This window comes from Protopterus annectens, chromosome 2.part2, assembly GCF_019279795.1.
Source record: "Protopterus annectens isolate FY-2018-M chromosome 2.part2, PAN1.0, whole genome shotgun sequence".
Lineage (NCBI taxonomy): Eukaryota > Metazoa > Chordata > Ceratodontiformes > Protopteridae > Protopterus > Protopterus annectens.
The window spans coordinates 178,616,324-178,635,481 of record NC_056730.1 but is presented as its reverse complement, the minus strand read 5'-3'; the positions used below and the strand labels follow the sequence as shown (position 1 = coordinate 178,635,481).

Genomic DNA, 19,158 nt, shown 5'->3' with positions numbered 1-19,158 from the left:
ACATATATTGCTTTAAACATGAGCAGAGGAGTTGTCGCACACACGGCCCAAGCTCAGTTAATGTAGATTGCCCATCCTTTCAGATGCCCAAAATAAACTATTAAAGTCATGCTTTTCTTCACGCTGCAGAAATAATTTGGGACTTTTCTTGGCATCTGGGGTTCAGCTTTACTTCTCTACATTACTAATCTGTCTTTTGGTGAAGGACCATCATTTCCCTTTCACTATGAAGATGCTTTTCTGTTCTTTCAGCTTGTTGATCATCTGTACCTCACACTTTTATTCACTCAGCTGTTTCCCGATGTTTAAGTCTCTAACTCCAACAGGGCTTCATGGTCCTTTGGAGACGGGATGGACTGTACTTTTCCCGCATGCTACACATCCACAACACCTACCAGGCTGTCCCCAGATTTAATGGACTGTGATCCATCTGCTCACAGGACCACCACTTCCTCCTTGAACACACTGCCATGTGAAATTCCCTTATGTTAACACTCTTTAGCTGTGATGCTGATATATTGGCATATTTCGCAGAGCTCATTTCTTTATACTTTGCTATTCTAGCTAAACTGTGCAGCTGCTGTACAGTCCATACCTCTGTATATTTACCGTTGTCTGCAAGTGCAGGCATACTTTCAATAACAAAATTACTTTACAGGCTAAAGGAGTCCAGTTACAGTACACACACCATTACTTGTCACTGTGATGTATGGGAGGACAGTGTTTACATTCCTTGGGTCTGCTGTAGTACCTTCCAATCAATTAGCGTAATGGTCATGAGTAGTATGGTCTATGAAGTCAGACCACTGGTACTAAACAGATTAAAGTAGAAATAAAGCACACAAACGTGAATTACTGAACAGCACATTAAGTGCAGCCTGGTCTCAACTTAATGCAAGAAATATGCACTGTTGCTCTGGGTATAAATGTACACCGCCCACACCAAAGATTGGGCTTCACACTGAACACCCCATCAAACTTAGTTTCTGTATGAGCTGCCCAGACCCCTTTCTCAACACTTTTACTGGGCTTTACCAGTACTGAAGTGCCCACAGCAACTGTACTTTCAATAAACTCTTACATATATGCAGACACCCCCACACATACATGTGCAGGGATACAAATTTCAGGGAAGGCTGGTCGTATTCTCCAACATTATAGACTTCTGTCCTGACCCAAAGTAGGAAGCTGCTACCACCCCAGATTATTTAAATAGAAAACTCCCAGTTACAGTTGTACTCCTGATAATAAGCTGAACTTATACACAGAAATTGCAGTATGTAACACTGCAATATTGCCAATTAGAGGAGATGCCAAAAGCTTTTCACCAGATAGGAATAAATGTCCTAAGAAAACAGACACTCGATCAGTGTTTTTACAAGTGAATAAGTTAAAATACTTAAAGAATGAGATAAGCCAGTTAGATATGCAGAGAGGTATAACCTGAACAGAAAAAATAATCTGAATAAACCATTTACAAGATGCAAAACCTCCGTCTACAGCTAAACCTTCTCCTAATATCCGTTAACTAAAACAATCAATAAGCCATGAACTACACTGATTGCATTTCCAGAAGACATTACAGGAGAGATGCAATTGCAGAAAGCCCGTGCCAGTTCCTTTACCTCATAAATCCAGATGTTTCACATTCATCTTCTAAAGAGTTTCCTTTCCTGCTTTTGTCTAGCTGTCTCCTTACAAAATGCTTGCAGCTTATAGCTTCCTGGCCTAGGAATACCAACAGATCTTGTAACCACAAGGCAGAAAATGTTCAAATTCAGTTTTATATGATTGCTATACATTCACATCTTGTGTACAATTTCTGTATTACCAACAGAAGGCAGTTAAAAACTTCAGTTATAAACTTTATATACTTTTTTGGGTACATTTCACACTGATTAATCAACAGTGAAGTGCTATGAAAATTTGTCAAGAGCACTCATCAATTGTGGAAGATGTCAACAGAGGAAAGATGGTACGCTTGAGAGTAAGGTAAATGTGGGTTTATGATTTTAATGCTGAAAAATTTGGATATACTGACTTTCAGCATTAGGGTTGGGATTGTATGCTAGTCGTTGTGGGTTAGAACACTCACAAGCACTGGGAATAGATTTTGTGTTCTGCATGTGTGCAGGTGTAGGTGTTGTGCGTGTCTGAATGTTCAGCAATGCTTTTTCTAAGGTAGGGTTGGGGTTAGGGTTTTAGGATTAGGGTTATGTTTGCCTGTATAAGTAAGGTGCCAGTCATACTAATGAGTGCTATTGTTAGAGTGCAACTTAATTGTGATACTTAATTTGTAGTATTCAGCACCACAAATAAGCATCTTTTTTTTTTTTTTTTTTTTTTTTTTTTTTTCAAAACAGGTTTATTGTTTTAACATATAAGAGAAATATCATAACAATTTTATACAAGTAATTAAAAATAGGTATTATTATAATATTCAACAAAACAACTAAAGTATTTACAAAGACATCCACTACAATCAGATCAATTAATTAAACTAAAATACCGTGCTATTGAAATTAGAATTTTTTTAACAAATTTTGTAAATTATCCCATACAATATAATAAGATGTTTTTCTAGTTGTTCTTGTCCTAATTGTGTTTATTTCCATATGGCACACTATATTCATAACATTTTTAAATTCATTGAACGAAGGAGGTGTATCTGAAATCCAATTTCTAGTTATTATTTTCCTAGCCACTGCTAGAATAGACCATAACAAGGGAAGCTTAACCTTTTAACACTTTGAGGTACAGGTGTGTTGAATAATATAAGAGATTTAGAAATAATGAAATTATCTGTAAAAAGAGCCTGCAAAAATTCATTAATTGACTTCCAGTATTCTTTCAATTTTATACAGTCATAAAACATATGAGCCCAGTCAGCATTAATTTCTACATTACATCTCTTACATAAATTATCTTTATTATTTATTTTATTCATCATCAAAGGTGTATAAAAGATCTATGTAAAAATTTCCATGTATAAAGTCTCCAGACAATGGAAGACGTAGTTCTATAAGCAGATTCCAATATATATTGTTTATCTTGTTGATTTGGTGGGTCCCCATTAATAGAAGTGAAATAATTCCAGTATGAATCTACACTGTAAAAGTTTCTTGTCTGATAATTTTATGTATGTATGAAAGTTTACCTTTATCAGAAACTTTATGTTAATTTGTATTGTAACCATACAAAACATTCCTTTGTCATCCTGATAAGACTTAATGGTTTTAGGAATGGGCATACTTTTATTCCATAAAATAGCCACTTTTTTCTGAGTGTGCTCTGAACTAACCAATACTGTATATTTGTTTGTGGCTAGTTTATCAATATTTTTTCAAGAGATGGGTTTCTTGCAGGAAGACTAAGTTGGCCTTATGTAAATTAATGTATCTTATTAGGCTTGCCCTTTTACACGGATTATTCAATCCATTAATGTTTAAAGAAATTCCTTTTAAAGATGTCATTTGGCATTTTTAAAACTTAAGAATCTTATGATCAAAATAACAAATAACAAGATAAGTAATGTTACATCTCCTCCTTTAGGTGTACCTTTAAATATAGCTGTATTTATTGAATCTCTTATGGGATTTTGTATAGGATTCAATTTTGTTTGTAGTGACAATGAGTGTACAAAATATATTGTGGTTGTCAAAACTATATACAAATAACAATGAACAAGTGAAAATAATGTAAGGATTAAACCTTGCATCCAGCCTGGAGTTATAAACTCCAACTTAGAGTAGTATTTACCACTCAAGTTAACCCCTACCCTAAGCAGCAGTACCTCAGCTACCACCTTATCAATTTAATACTAGTTATATTTAACTGAGGTTAACAGTTTTCAATTCAATTATCTAGCAAGACAAGACTACACATTTGGTAAAACAGCATCATATAAACTAAAATAAACTTTTTTTTTTAAAAACTGTTCATACTACTATATACATCTATGTAATATAAAACACTTGTATTCAAATAATCTTGATGTTAGAAATCAAGAGGAGAGAAAAATAAGTTCTAACATTCATTTAAATCAAAAACTTTGGCTAATATGATTCAGACATTACATATATTAAGATGCATCTATTTTCTGTCATGTAAATGCAATTAACAGCTTCCAAAAAAACCTTGAATTGCTTGTATATGAGCATTTACTCAAATTCATTATTGTCAATAGAATAAAATATTGTATTCATAGAAATTGTTATAAATCATACTGCATAGTTATGCAGATACTCAGAAACACTTGCATTATTGTAAAAAACACATATATATATATATATATATATATATATATATATATATATATATATATATACACACACACACACACACACATATATATATATATATATATATATATATATATATATATATATATACACACATACACACACACACACACACACACACATACACACACACATACACACACACACACACACACACACACACACACACATATATATATATATATATATATATATATATATACATACACACACACATACACACACACATATATATATACACATATATATATATATATATATATATATATATATACACACACACACACACACTCATACACACATATATATATATATATATATATATATATGCATACACATACACACACACACACACACACACACACACACACACACACACACACACACACACATATATATATATATATATATATCTGATCTCACTGAGTTGTGTCCCTGCTAAGCACTATCCTACTTGCTGTCCCTACAATAAATCTGTCTGCTTTATACAAAATAATGCACAGCAAACACATTTTAGTAACCAGATTTTACAACCATGCTAAACTACTGCTTTAAAATATATCACATGACAATTTCTTCCAGAATAGAGTTATAAAATTATTTATGCTTGTCAATCAGATTAATTAAATGAGTTATAGTAATGTATATGTTTGGAACATAAGTTTTTAACACAGATTATTATGCTGCTGTTAAGTAGATTTTCAAAAACACTTGAATAAATGTTTCATTTTCTATGCCTTCTAAAATAAGACATTTACTTACTACAAGAAACTTCATCATTTAAACTCATTATAACTGACATATTTTATGAATTATAACATAGATATTTAAGTAATTATATAAAATAACTCACATTTAGATGTTAAAGAGTTCATTTTCCTTCACATAGTCGCATTTGTATCATTTCTATTTCCTGGTAGAGTGTTCTTCCTGAATCTGTGATGTGTCAGTGTGATATCTAGGTCAAAGGTTAGACTAACTGCTTTCAGCTTCTCTGTGAGAATTCTGAGAGTTGAAGCTTTTGAAGTAGCTCATGGACACTGTGCATGAGACAGCCCACATCCCAGATTGTCTCCCTTAACATTTTGGCAGGAAACTTATTAAAAACTAGTGACAAACATTCATTTAGCAGTGTAAATGCATCTAAACATGACAAAACCTTCACAATGTATTTTACAGGTTATTACAGCCTCTATGTAAGTAAAATTAAGCCCAAAATTATTAATAAGTAATAAAACTCAATATTTTTGTCCCAACTCAATTTTTATGCAAATCTTATTATTTACTGTGTCTATATGATCAAAAGCATTTCTATATATTAATAAAGAAAAGAAAAATAGAGTAGAAAATAAAAGGGTGTAAGGCAGAAATAAAAAAAATGTAAGAGAAAGCTATAAGAAGTATATACAATGAAATATTACTTACTGTTTATATTAATATAGTTAAAAATAAAACATATTATTTACTATTATTTAGTTCTAATTATTATTAGTTAAAGCATGACAGATTATTTACAAACAAGCATAAGCAGTATAATCAAGAAAGTATAATTAGGAATAGCATTTGAAGAACATATAAACTTTTTACAAGGAATAAATATGTTATTATTCTATTAATTATATTTTCATTACTCTTCTCTCCCTGCCCTCCCCACCCTTTACCCACTACATAATCTAAATAGAATGTCATTGTTTAAACAAAGAAAAGAAGAAAAGGAGAAGAAAAAAAAAGATAAAGAAAAAATGTATCAAATTACTGACCTTACTTCTTTTTCAGAAAGAGAAACAAATTGAATCACAGCTTGCCATTAAATCTTCAGATATTTTGACTGGTTATGAAACAAAACATTTCTTTGCACACAGAGAATAACTTTGATTAAATCTTTTTCAAAATATTTGTGGCTTTCTGGAAATGCAGGAACTATATTTAAAAAGATTAATAATGAAATAAAATGATGAGAGAAAAAAAAAACATAGAACAAATCATTTGTTTTTTAGTCTCTTCTTCTTCTCTGAAGTCTTCCACGAAGTTTCAGTTGCCAGTCTCTTTAATGAAGGACTAGCCCATTCCATTTCCTCTATTTTATCCAAAATCTTATTTTTTTTGATAAACAGTAAAGCAGAAGTCTAAGTCATCGAAAATTTTAGGACCATCAGGAAGCTTGGCAGGAAACAGAAGGTATGTTTTAAACTGTGCTTTTTTAAGCTCCCTTATTATTGGCAGAAAAACTTTTCTTTTAGCTATTACCATGGAAGAATAGTCATGGTCAAAACGCACAGTTGTCTCATTAATCTTAACAGGAGCTTTAGCCCAAGCAGATTTAAGAACCATCTCTTTATCAAAAGATGATAGAAATCTAACTATAACTGATCTAGGATATTTTTTGTTAGAGTTAGAATTAGCTATAGATCTATGTGCTCTTTCGATACCAAAAGAGAATGCTTCTGGTAAGTCTAAAGTTTTAGGGAGCCATGTTGTTAAAAAAGAAGTAATATTGTTACCTTCAATATTTTCTGGCAGTCCAAAAATCCTAATGTTATTGCACCTAGATCTATTTTCCAGGTCATCCAGCTTTGTTTGTAAATGTGTATTTTGTTTCAGCAGAAACTCAATGTTGATTTCCTCTTCTTGGATTCTATTTTCCATGTCATTCACAGCTTCTTCTATGCCTGTCATCTGGATCTTCTGTTGTTGCAGGTCTATATGTAACAAGTCTATTTGTTTTGTAGTTTTTTCTATGAAGGTGTCTATTTTAGTATCCATTTTATCCATCTTAGCAGTAAGTTGCTGGATTATAATTATCAGAGACTGAAGTTCTTTCTTGATGCTGGAGTCTTGAGAATTTGTCTTACTGGAACTCATTTCAGACTGATAAACTGACAGGAAAATTTCCAAAGTGATTTCTGACAGGAATATTGTTAAGATTTCCTTTCTTTTTTAGATATAGTTCAAGAACTATATAAAACAAACATATTTAGAAAGAAAATTACTTCAAAAATTAATTTTTAAGTAATTAATTCCTGTCAGTGTAATGAAATTGGTGGAGCTGAAGAAATCTGCTGCTATCCTGTGTTCATCTTTGGCCACGCCCCCTCAAATAAGCATCTTAAGCACAAGAAAATGATACAAATGGAATGAGCAAGGCAAACATCTGCTTAACATGTTTAATTTAAAGGATGTCCTCACATTCATATTTAACTGTGGCTCAGAGTTTGACAATTTCTGTTCAAGTTGCAATAATACAAGATTCTTGCAGTTCATTATATTCGCTCTGATATGGGTAAATGTGTTGGTGAAGGTGAAATACATATGCTTGCATTGTGGGATCTCATACTGGAGAAAATCAAACACCGTGTTTTATTAATGCCCTTTGGAGTAGACATAATTTCAGATTGAAGTATTCTAGACTGAATGCCCTTAAAAGGGTTCCAGAAGCTGATGAAGTAAAGTCATGTCTGACACTAAGCTATAAAATGTATGATACACTGGTATTGGTGTGCGTAGGGCAGCATTGAACACCATCAGTCACCTGCCAGAGGTTGTACGCCACGTAGTAGTAACTTTATAACCAGCTGTTCTTTAGGACCAACCTCAGAAAATACCATGTTAAGAAAACTTAGTTACTAACAAGGTAAGAAGTTCATTAGATTAGTGTGTGCACAACAGTAAAGCTATGCTGATAGTTACAGGTAGAACAGCAGCAGTGTCTGTGTGCGATCTTTCTGTACAGAAGTATTAACCACCTATAAGCAGTACAGTAAGCTCAGTTACTGTACAAGTATTAATGTACTTGCAGTCATGACGTCTTTTGCATGTAAGGATTCCCATACCTGGAAATATTAATGTTATGTGAACTCATTCAAACCTATGACGTATTTTTTGTATATTAACACCCATAGCTCCTTCTGGTGTCCGGACATTTTGGGGACTGGCTGACTTAACCAAACAACTTAACCAATTCAGCATATGAAAGAGCAGTGGTATAAGAAGCAAAATGACAGTAGTTTGCATCCTAAATTAACAATTCATAGTGGGGAAATAGACACCTGTTTGTCATTTGTTATTTGTGTTTATTTTCTTATTTATATCTGTCAGAACTAGATGTTATTGGGGGACATTGTATGAAATGCCATGATAAAGTTAAGAAAAATACATGTCTGTGCATAGTGCACTGTACTGGTGATACTGCTAATTGTTAGTAATTATGAAGAGATTCAATATTTCCATGTGTGTGTTTAGTATTTTCAAATCTAAGTGACTTGCAGATTATTTAATGGCATCAGATGAAGCTTTAAATGATGTTGAAGAAAACTTTTTGTACTGCAGGTTATACAGGTTGAGATATATTCAGTGGTATTTGTATTAATTATACAAATAAGCATAGTTTTTCATATTTCTATAATTATCTGAATAAACAAGCGCTCAAACAGAAATTTCTTGCTGTCATGTGAAAAATTCAAGTGTGTCTGAGCAAAAATGATGTGAAATTATAGGTCTAGATTGTAGTTTCCAAGATATTACAAGTTATTATTATTACTACAAGTTGTTATTGCAAAATTTTAGACAAAAACATTATTGTTGCTTTTTTTCCATTAACATTGCTGTTTGCTCCTTTTTAATAGCATTATCTGTTATTTTTACATTTGCTTAGCGTATGACTTTTCCAGAAAAACTCTTAGAAATCTAAGAATGTGTGCAGGCTGGCAGAGGTTTTAACTTTCCAAAACTACCAATGAATGAGTCAACATCATTGTAGCCTTCTGAACGTGTTGATAAGCAGAAACATAACATGAATTCGTGAAGCGTGCAACTACTTGAAAAGGAATATAGAGAACAAAATGATACCAGCCAGCATGAACAGAAAGATGTAGCCGTAGAATGTTCTTATATTTGCCTTTGCTCACTAATGTAAGTCACTTGTTTAGCAGAGTAAGAACTTTTTTATAAAGTACAGTTCATAGCAGACTGCTGCTCAAAAGTATCCATTAATATATAATTACCCATGACTAAGTGCTCATGTGTTGAGGAAAACAGTTACATTTATGTCTTAGAGTCAAGTAACCCGTTTTTTTATGAACAGAAATGCCTAGACACCAGCATATATATAGTAAATCATGTGCACAAGACCCTTTAAGGAAGAAAGCTGAGTAAGCACAGACAAGAGTAATACATTTAGAGCTTACAGACATGTTTTTTTAATGTGGTGCACATGCCATGTTGTACAACAAGATGGTGAATGTCTGCTAAACGAATGGCATACTGTCACACACATAAGTCATCAAGGAGGTAGAAAACTGTTTATGACACAATGACAGACATGATGAAAAAGGTATTTCATCATCTACATAAGTCAGTATGGATCAGATAAAGTTCTAGTCAGATCCAGATGCAAAAAATGTAATTGAAAAGTTCAAGAATATTGTCACATAGTACGCGTATCCACAGGGAGCTCAGTTCAAAGGTAGATGTCTATTTTAGTCATACCTGTTGCCATAAAGCATTTCATGCAAGGAAATATTCCTGCTTGCTTATATCTGCACATTTTGGTCATGTGTATACATTTACCCAGAGCATGCGTGTGCCAACATAATGACTGTATAAGGCATATGTGTAATGTGTCCATATTCATTTGCCTTTCACCTGTACTTTCTTTCAAAATGATGAGTCGAATGTAGTTGTTCATTTAGCAGGTAGGTGTGAGGTGAACAAATGTACATGCTTCATTGTAAATATATTGTCGTATTTTCAAACTGCTTATCTGTTCTCAAAATTAGAATTTTATGATCTCATGGGCAATAGCAGAGGATTTGTGTTATAATTTTGAAGGATTTTCCTGGACTTTAAGAGCACTTGGTTGTTGGTCTCATACTTAATGTTCCCAGATGTGCAGTAGAACATAGTGAAATGTGCAATATTTTGTCACATCATTTAAACGCACATACTGCTTGCACTCTGTTCTTCTACGTATGTCCATTTTATCCCTAGTTGACAGCACTGCTGGGTAAGGTTCTACTGCTCACCGTCAACATCTCTGCTGTTGTATACTTGGGAGCTGTCACAGCCGCCTTTTGTACCTACAAGATGGTTCCCCCACCCACCCTGTGCATAACATATTCCTGAGTACCCCTACCCCTAGCCTGCAGGGCAGCAATCCTTTTACTCTCACAGCCGTATGTCTATGGTGGTGATCCTAGTTCTCCCGAACTACATGTACAGTAGCCTCTCCCTTGCACTGTGGAGAGTTTGGTTCCAGTTTGTCTACCTCTGTGTTCCAGTGCACATGCCAGTGAGCTGCATAATGATTCTGTTTAAGAACTGCACTTATCAGTGCTATACTGAGTGACAGCAATGAGAATACAGCACCAAGTGCACCCAATGCCATACCCCCTAACATTCTGGTGCCTACCTAAAAATCTACTGTACTGTTTGCATTGCAGATGCTTAAGGAACTAGCTTTCACCATACTGGCAAACAGGCTTCATGGATGCTAATTCAAGCAAGTACAGTAAGACCACATTCTGTTAACTCTAGTTTTCTGTGGTTAAAGGTAACATTTCTGATATTCTGTCTCTGTTTTCCTTTTCTTATTAGGTTACAGCATCCCAAAGGAATGCTTATTGCTGCTCTTTAAGAAGGATGAAGTCCATCCTCGTGATATAAAGCAGGAAGCCAGCATACAGCGGAATGAGGAACATGTCTTAGGTAAGTAGTCAATTCCTTATAGAGCTGCTATGCTGTTGGGGTAACAGTGGTTAAGTGGGAGGAATAGCTGGGCAAGTGTCAGATTTACATAGCTGCTGTTGGTTATTGTAGTAGGGTGTTCTGACCTTTGAGCCAAATATGATGCTGACATACAGCTATCTGTCACTCTACTGAGTTGGACTGCTTCAGAGACTTGACGAAGATTTTGGACAGTGATCTTGCGCTGTGTTATGAAAATCTGTGTTGCCCAGATGCATGTTTGGATTCATTTTCTTCATGCTGATATTCCAGCTTTTTTTTTTTCGTGAAAAGTTGTTTTCAGTCTGGTTTATTTCCTGCTTCCACTTTGGAAACATTCATCAGTCCATTAGTCCACACTTTGAGAATTATTTTTTGTGTTTTTTTTTTTTTTTTTTTTTTTCAGACAGATATAATATTTTAGGCTGTCACAGAAGATATTGAAATAAATTATGTTAGCATCTACCTTAATTCTTTCTCATGAATGAGAGGTGTAGTAGTGTCTTTCCAGGCATGGTATTTCATTCTCTTAGGTACTAATATGATACTAATTTATTTATTGATTTTTTTTTTACACTAGTAATACTAATAAAGGTAATGTCAGTAATAGTTTCTCTTATACAATTTAAATCAAGTTTCCTACTATTTTAGGTAATGTTGCAGAATGTATTTACATTATGTCTCAGGGTTTTGATGGGCAAATGGTTAAAAGTCCATTAATGCATTTGGTTTAGGACTGTTTTCATAATTTAAAAGTAATCTGGCAATGAAGAACACAACTTCTTTCTAAGAATATACAAAATAATACTGCTGTTGTGGAAGGTTACTGCGACTTCTACCATGCACAGTTTCATTCCTTAAAGCATATTGTTAGAATATCTGTAAAACCACTGGAAGTATATATAGATCTCAACAGCATACAACAGCATATATTTCTCAAAAACAAAAGTTCTTCTAGAAATCTTTCTTTTCTTCTAGAAATTCTTATCTTCCAGTCCACTAAATATAACCCAGTTATCCCCCACTTTAATATTCTAGCCAAAGACAATACCGTCATCTCCCCAACTGAACACACCAAACTACTTGGTGTTGAGATTGAGAACAATCTCAGATTTGACACTCACATTTCTCTTACCATAACAAAGTTCACAAAAAACTAGGTGCATTGTAGAGAAACAAACAATTCCTCACCAAGACCGCCAGAATTTCTGCAACAATTCCCACCTAATCTCCACTTTACGCCTCTTCTATACTTACCTACCTTAGACAAACAGACCTAAAGAAGCTCAAGGCTTGCTACAATAAAATTGCTAAGTTTGCCACTGGTGCATCTTATCGCAGCCACCACTGTATCTGACTTAGAGAACTTGACTGGCTTGAACACCCTCAACTTCTTCACCTGAATCAACTCTCTCTACCCCACAAGTTCGTAAACCATCCTCTTAAAGTCCCATCACTTCAAAACCTTCTCCAGCCGTACTGCTCCAGTAGACCACTACGCTCTTTTTAGAACAGTATCTGTTTGGGCTTAGTACTATCTGTACCTTTATTCCTAACCTGTAGCTAGATATTGGTATATCTGTTCATTACTATGTTTCATATAGTATGGTATAGCTCATATTTGCTGCAGTATGTATTATTTGCTATTGTATGCATATTCAGTTGTTCTTCATGTACTCCGCTGCTTATTTACTGTTCTGTGGTGCTTTTCTGTCCGGGCCTCCACTGAAAAAGGACTTGTGTCCAGTTGGAATTTCCCAGTAAATAAATAAATAAATCATTACTTAACCTTTCAAAATGTTCTCTGACACCACCCTTTTGACTCCACACATCATTGACTCTGGCACATTGACTGTTTTACAGTACCCTTGCATAGCCTGGTTCTTCTTTTAACACTAGTACTGCAAAACCGTCACTCTGATAATGCAAACACTACTTTTTCCTCAGGATTCTAGTGGTTTCCCTGGATTTTCTTTCGTATCTGTCATTGAGCTCAGTACTTGATATCCTGCCTAAACTGGCTCCATCCCCCACAACACATTCAACCTTCACCTTACATTCCTTGAAAAATGCTCTTTTCATTCAAATCCACTTACTTCATATTCAACCTCTTGCAGACTAACATTATTGCAGTTTATAGATTCATAGATATATACTAGACTGTTGACCATCAGGTCCTTTATAAGCCTAGCCACACAGCCCAAGCTAACTGTGTCCCCTTGGAACTTGTGCGTCTAAATTGTAAGGGTATGTTAGTAGGGTTATATTAGTTATGAGGGGTATGTTAGTTATGGGCGTTGATAAAAAGTTATGTGAATGGGGGTGCTAGGGAATGTTTACTGTCAGCCTCTGTTTGCAGGTGACATGAGATCCAGCCGGTCTTTGAGACATGGGGCCAGTCCAGAGATGAACTTGCAATTTCCCATTTATGTTTAAAAAGAGTTAGGGAAGTACTCTGCCTCACATGGATGGGGAGCCTGTTCCAAAGCATAGAGATCCTTTAAAACCAATATCTGCCTCACCAATAAGCTCTGTTTATGTTGCAAGCAAGTTAAAATCCCTGGATCTAGTGTTTCTGGTGCTGTTCATTTTATGGGTGTACAGAAGCTCCATCAGGCCTGGATCTAAGGATGCCTTGTATGCCAAGCACACAGATTGCCTCTCAGCAGCCTATAGGAGACCAAGTATAAAGACAGGGCTCTAAGGTGGTCTGTATACGACAATGTGTTAATACCCTGTATTCTGTTGGTGAGGAACCTCTGTGGGCATTCTAGCTTTTACATTTGTCTAGTCAGGTACATGCTGAATGGGGCATTGTACTCAGTGAATGGTCTGAAAAGGGCCGAGTAGTACTGTAACTTCCTTGGACGTGGATGCCATATTCTTACATATAAATTGAGCAATGTAGAATGATATTCTTATTACCTTGGATACATGCTGGTGAGGTTTGAGCAGAATTTGTTGACTAGCAGATTTGCTGCGTCACTCTGCTCAGTGAAGTTATATCATTTACCACTAGTTCTGCACACTATTTCGTGTTACCCTTGAGGTTTCAGTCATAGCTGTGGAAGGCCTTGTGGTTGTTTTTAACCTGAGAGGCTATCCTGACCTTTTAATTGGCCTTGTTTTAATTAATTAGCCCTCTTAGTTTCCTGTTTAATTAGTGAGATTTTGTCATTATGAGAGTTTCTCTTTCTGATTTTTGCCATGACTTTTTTTCCTTTTATTATATACCCTGTTAAGATTAGGAGTCCACCAGTGTGGTTTGTTTTGGGATTTGTTTTAGGCTTACTTCTGGTAGGTACAGCAGTCTTTATGCAGCCATATACATGTTTGTATAGTGTTTTTGCGAACAGTTCTGCATAGGCTGTTGTTCATAGGTAAATAGCTGTTGTTTACTAGGCTAACCACCACTAGGGTTAAAAGCCTAGCCATGCAACCCAAATGTGACCCACAAATTTGATTTATAAGGGGTGGTTTACTAACTCTGTCCATCAGAGACATAGGATCTAGAATAGGGGTGACATTCCAACTACCCATCCATAGGTCCAAGTTACACTTAACTAGGGACAGGGAGGAACTCTGCTTCACACAGATGGAGAAAATGTTCCAGAGAATGGGAATTCTGTGAAAAATATACCTGTCTAATGTGTCCTGTTTATGTTGCAAGCAAAATTTGAGTCTTTTAATCTAGTAGTTCTGATGTAGTTTGTTTTGCAGGTGTGCAAAAGATTCATCAAAACAGAGTCCAGGGATGCCTTGTACACCAGGTAAAGACCACCTCTCGGAAGTCTGTATGATCCCAAGTAAAGAAACAGGGCTTTGAGGTGGTCAGCATAGAACATTATCTTTATTGCCTGTATTCTTTGTATAAGGAACCTTTCTGGGCATTCAGTTACTGCACATGTCTGGTCAGGTACATACCAAAGGGGGTATTATACTCTATGATGGACCTGATAAGGGCTGAATTCATTAGTATCTTGACCTTGTTTATAAGTTGAGCAACACAGAAGGATTTTCTTACTACCTTCAACACATGTTGGTTGAAGATTAGGTTACTATCTACATCAGTTCCGAGATCCTTGACTAGTGAATCAACTCTTAAGGGTGTTTTATTGAAGATTTAGTTACCCAGGGTGGTAGATTTCCCAAAAAGTACTATAATGCATTTCTTGGCATTGATTTTTAAGCCATGGTGTTGGTACCAAACATTTGCCTGTATTGCACCTTCCTGAAGGGTGTTCTCATCTTGGAGAATTCAGTGACTGCTCCCAGTTTGCAATCATCTGCAAATCTGGCTAGCCAGAGGCTTTTGACATTGGATTTGACATCCAAGAAGCAGATACCAAAGAGGAGTGGGCGTAGCACAGAGCCCTGGGGGACTATATTGGGGACCAGCCTCTCTGTGAAGATGGCAGCACTGATTCTAACCTCCTGGGTCCTATATTGGGGACCGGCCTCTCTGTGAAGATGGCAGCACTGATTCTAACCTCCTGGGTCCTATCAGTGAGCCAGCTCGCTATCCAGCATGTTATAAATTATACCTAGTTGTGTAAGTTTGTCGACAGTGCCCGAGTGAGGTATTGCATCAAATGCCTTGCTCTTCCTCTTACTGTTAACTGTCTTGAAATTACCTTCAGCAAGGGATTTCCAGTTAGTTAAGTGGTTTGTCTTAACATTGCAGTTGTGGGTCTCTCCTACTGTGTTTTTACATCAAGAGGACTGGGTTTATTCATCTTAAGGCTGTGTTTGCTTGGTCCATGTTGAGAAATACACAAAAAGACTGATAGTGTACATTTCTGTGTAGTTTCTGTACATTTTATGTGTGCAGTTTTTCCCTAACCCAATTCAAGTGCAACTTGGATAATTGGATGGGAAATCAGAAATTCATCCCTGGTTTGGCACCTATGTCTCTAATGCAAACAGGTAGTCTGTAAATGGCTCATCTCCCAGGCCTATGCTTGCACTTATCAAGTGTGTCAGAACTTGTCAGAGATTTGGGATGCATGGCTAGGCTTAAGAAGGCCCTTGTGGTTGTTAGCCTAGTAAACACCTATGAACCTTTAAACTCTGGCTGATAACAGCTTAGTTATGAATACTTAAGTAAAGATTTCCGGTCTAGCTGCAGTGATGTAAAGATGCAAGGAATTAGACATCAGGTGTTTGTAATTGAATGTAGTCAAATATATAAGGGTTTGCTTGAAAAAAAAAACTTACTCTTGCTCCTACTTCGTCCTCAAGTCAGATAAACAATTGGCAGTTCCACAGCCCTATACCATGATGACATTGGCTGCTGAGCTAGCTGCAGAAATTACTGACCCAACTCTCCAACCCCTGGATCTTGGAACATCACTGAATCAATACTTAAGCTCTTTGCATGAGTGCATTCATTTTAAGTCAGCTTGCAGTCTCTGGAGATTGAAAACACAAATACCATGAGTGGCGTTACTGAAAAGACTCACCAGCTGCCTTGGATCGCACTGCTAAGGGAACAGCAGAGATGAAACATCAAATCTCCTTTCCTCCAGACTTTATCCAGCCCGTGCATGCTGAGATGGTAGAACAAGAGGATGGCAGAACAAGAGAATGTCAACATAGCAGAATTATGGGCCTGCAGGATGAAGCATGACAAAAGGGTGTGGTCATCTGTATGCTGAGGTGGTAGAACAAGAGAACGGCAACATAGCAGAATTATGGACCTGCAGGATGAAGCATAACAAAAGGGTGTGGTCATCTGTACGGGCTTGGCTGCCTACAGCACTTGTATTAGATTTGATGGCCGAAGTGCACATTGAGGGGGAGCATCCAACCACTTACAGCTGCAGGTCATAACAAGAGGCCAATAATAGCCAATTTCTGGCTTATCAGTATATGGGAATAATTCTTCATGCAGTGTAGGCTAAAAAGAATGATCCAGTTTCCTGATGGAGTTCATGTCTATACTCCACCAAAAGAGTCGACTGCTTTCTTGTCGAAAAAAGCAATTTCCCCACACACACTAAGGTTATAGACCTAGATGTGCAGCACGGGGCTGAGAAAGGCACTGTTGCCTCTCATTTCATACTTTATTTATATTTGCCTGATCAAAAGAGGCAGATGCAATTAGAAAGGGAGGAGACAATTTAATATAGGGATTGCACCAACTTGAATTAATTCGTTTTTCCAAGTTGCTGGGCACATTTCTACTTTGTCTGTGCAATGAGGTAATAGACAAACTGAGTCTATCATTTTGTGTCATTATGTTGAATCATTCTGAGTTGTTAAACATAATGAATCATTCTGAGTTGTTAACTCCAGTTTGCATGGTGGCCACTCTGGTGGCAAGTGGGCTGTTTTGGGGTTGTGGGGGGAGTTGTATGATCTGTGCCACACCCCCCTAGTTTATTAGCTGCTTGCCAGTTTGATTAAAAGAACTATTAATGACTTTAATATGTTTAACAGTTAATATGTAATTCAACACTTCATGTGACAGTATGTGGAGCATATTTTAATGTGGAGTCTGTTAGTGTGAACTTTGAACACTTTGGTCATTGCTGCTCCATTGTTTTTGTTGTTTATTCAGCAGAAGAATTAATAACTTTTTCTTTGGCTGCTCTTGGACATGCCATAAAAATACTTCTAATAGTTGGTCGCTGTAGTGTATGTGCTATACTCTGCAGCTGGAGGAACTTATTAGGTGCCTGGCAGCCTGTGACGTGTTATCTTAGCAGTTGGCGCATTGTTGATGACCGTACAACCATACAAACTTTGTTTCAGTGTTGTCCTGCATTACAGCTGCTGAACACTTGATGATGACAGTGTACATCATTTGGGGTAGCCATGTCTTGTACTAGGTGTCTTTACACAGGTTTTATTGGTCAGTATAACTGAGTGTAACAGTTGTGGTAGTGCCCTTACTTTGTGATAGAATTTAGGGATCATTTTAACACTGGTCTTTAAAACTAAGTTCATGTCCTTATGATGTATTACTGTACAGGGTTAACTGTTGTGCAGAAAATGTTAAGTTTCCCATTTATCTTTATGCAGGACTTGGATGGCATTGTGCCTTGTTATGGTACGGGAAACTTCTGTAATTGTTTGGGTAAAATACCTAGTCATGTTGAATACAATTATGGTCTTTATCTGGCTTTTACAATCCTTTGGCATTCACCTGAGAATTATTTAGTCATACTTTGACTCTAATACCTTGGCATCATACATTTTCTCCTACAGCTCTTTTTGATTATGATGCTAGGTCATGGTTTATATACTTCAGGCAGTGACTGATCTTTTTTGATTCTAAAGCTCCTAACCTTTTGGATCAGAACATTAGGAATAGGGGAATAGTATTTTCCCCTTTACATCTTGGAGGTTGCAGTCACATATTATTTGCACATAGTTAGATGCATTTTCAGTGCAGTGGTATAATTCACTTACATGTTTGTATATTTATTAATTATGAGATGCTAGAGTTAAATATTTTCTTCTTGGAAGGTTTGCCATTTTACAATCCCTTAATTTGGCAGTGGTTTCTTTTGATCTAATAATGATCTGTGATTATTTTACATTCATAATAGCAGTCAGGCAGGTAATGAATGTTAGTTTATGGTCGTGGAGTTGGAGTCTTTCTGTAAACCTGACATTTCCTCGGTCAGGGATGTATAAGTCTGGTATGATTTCATTTGGAATGGCAGTGAAGATTCTGTGCAAAAAAATGTATGAGCTACTGACTCAGTGGTTCACGTGGCGGAAGATCCAGAGACCCAACTTAACTGTTGTACAAGAGATGCATCTCTTCCATTAGTGAACAGGAAAAGTTAACAAGGTGTGGGATTTGCCAATTTATTTACCCTGCCCACTCTTCAGGGAACTGTAGGGGTGCAGTGTTCTTACATAGGGAAGTACTTGCTTTAGTGAGTGCCCTTCTAAAGCTCCCAGATATACTTATCACTTTAACTTCTGTATATCTACATCCTTCCATAGGTGCTGAGGAAGCTAGAAGAATTGTTGACTACATAGAAGATTATATGAAAGTACATTTAATTTTAATGGGAGATTTTGTCAAATTCTGATACTATGCCTTTGGCTCTCTTTAAACTGTCCTCCCTATCAAAATGTCTTTTCTCATTGACAGTAGAATTTGGCCTGCTGGACTTGG

The 19,158-nt window shown here is 36.1% G+C and overlaps 1 protein-coding gene across 3 annotated transcripts in view; it reads left to right on the top strand.

Moving 5' to 3' along the window:
* Positions 1 to 19,158, top strand: part of LOC122795590 (zinc finger protein 501-like) — an 837,702-nt gene that overhangs the window by 558,142 nt on the left and 260,402 nt on the right. For 2 of the 3 annotated variants that reach the window (XM_044063845.1, XM_044063844.1), the window contains exon 3: positions 10,893 to 11,003. In XM_044063845.1, coding sequence (XP_043919780.1) covers positions 10,893 to 11,003 — 111 coding nt within the window. Of the gene's footprint in view, positions 1 to 8,957; positions 9,210 to 10,892; positions 11,004 to 19,158 lie in introns of those variants that run through there. The other variant, XM_044063846.1, reaches the window with a different exon arrangement.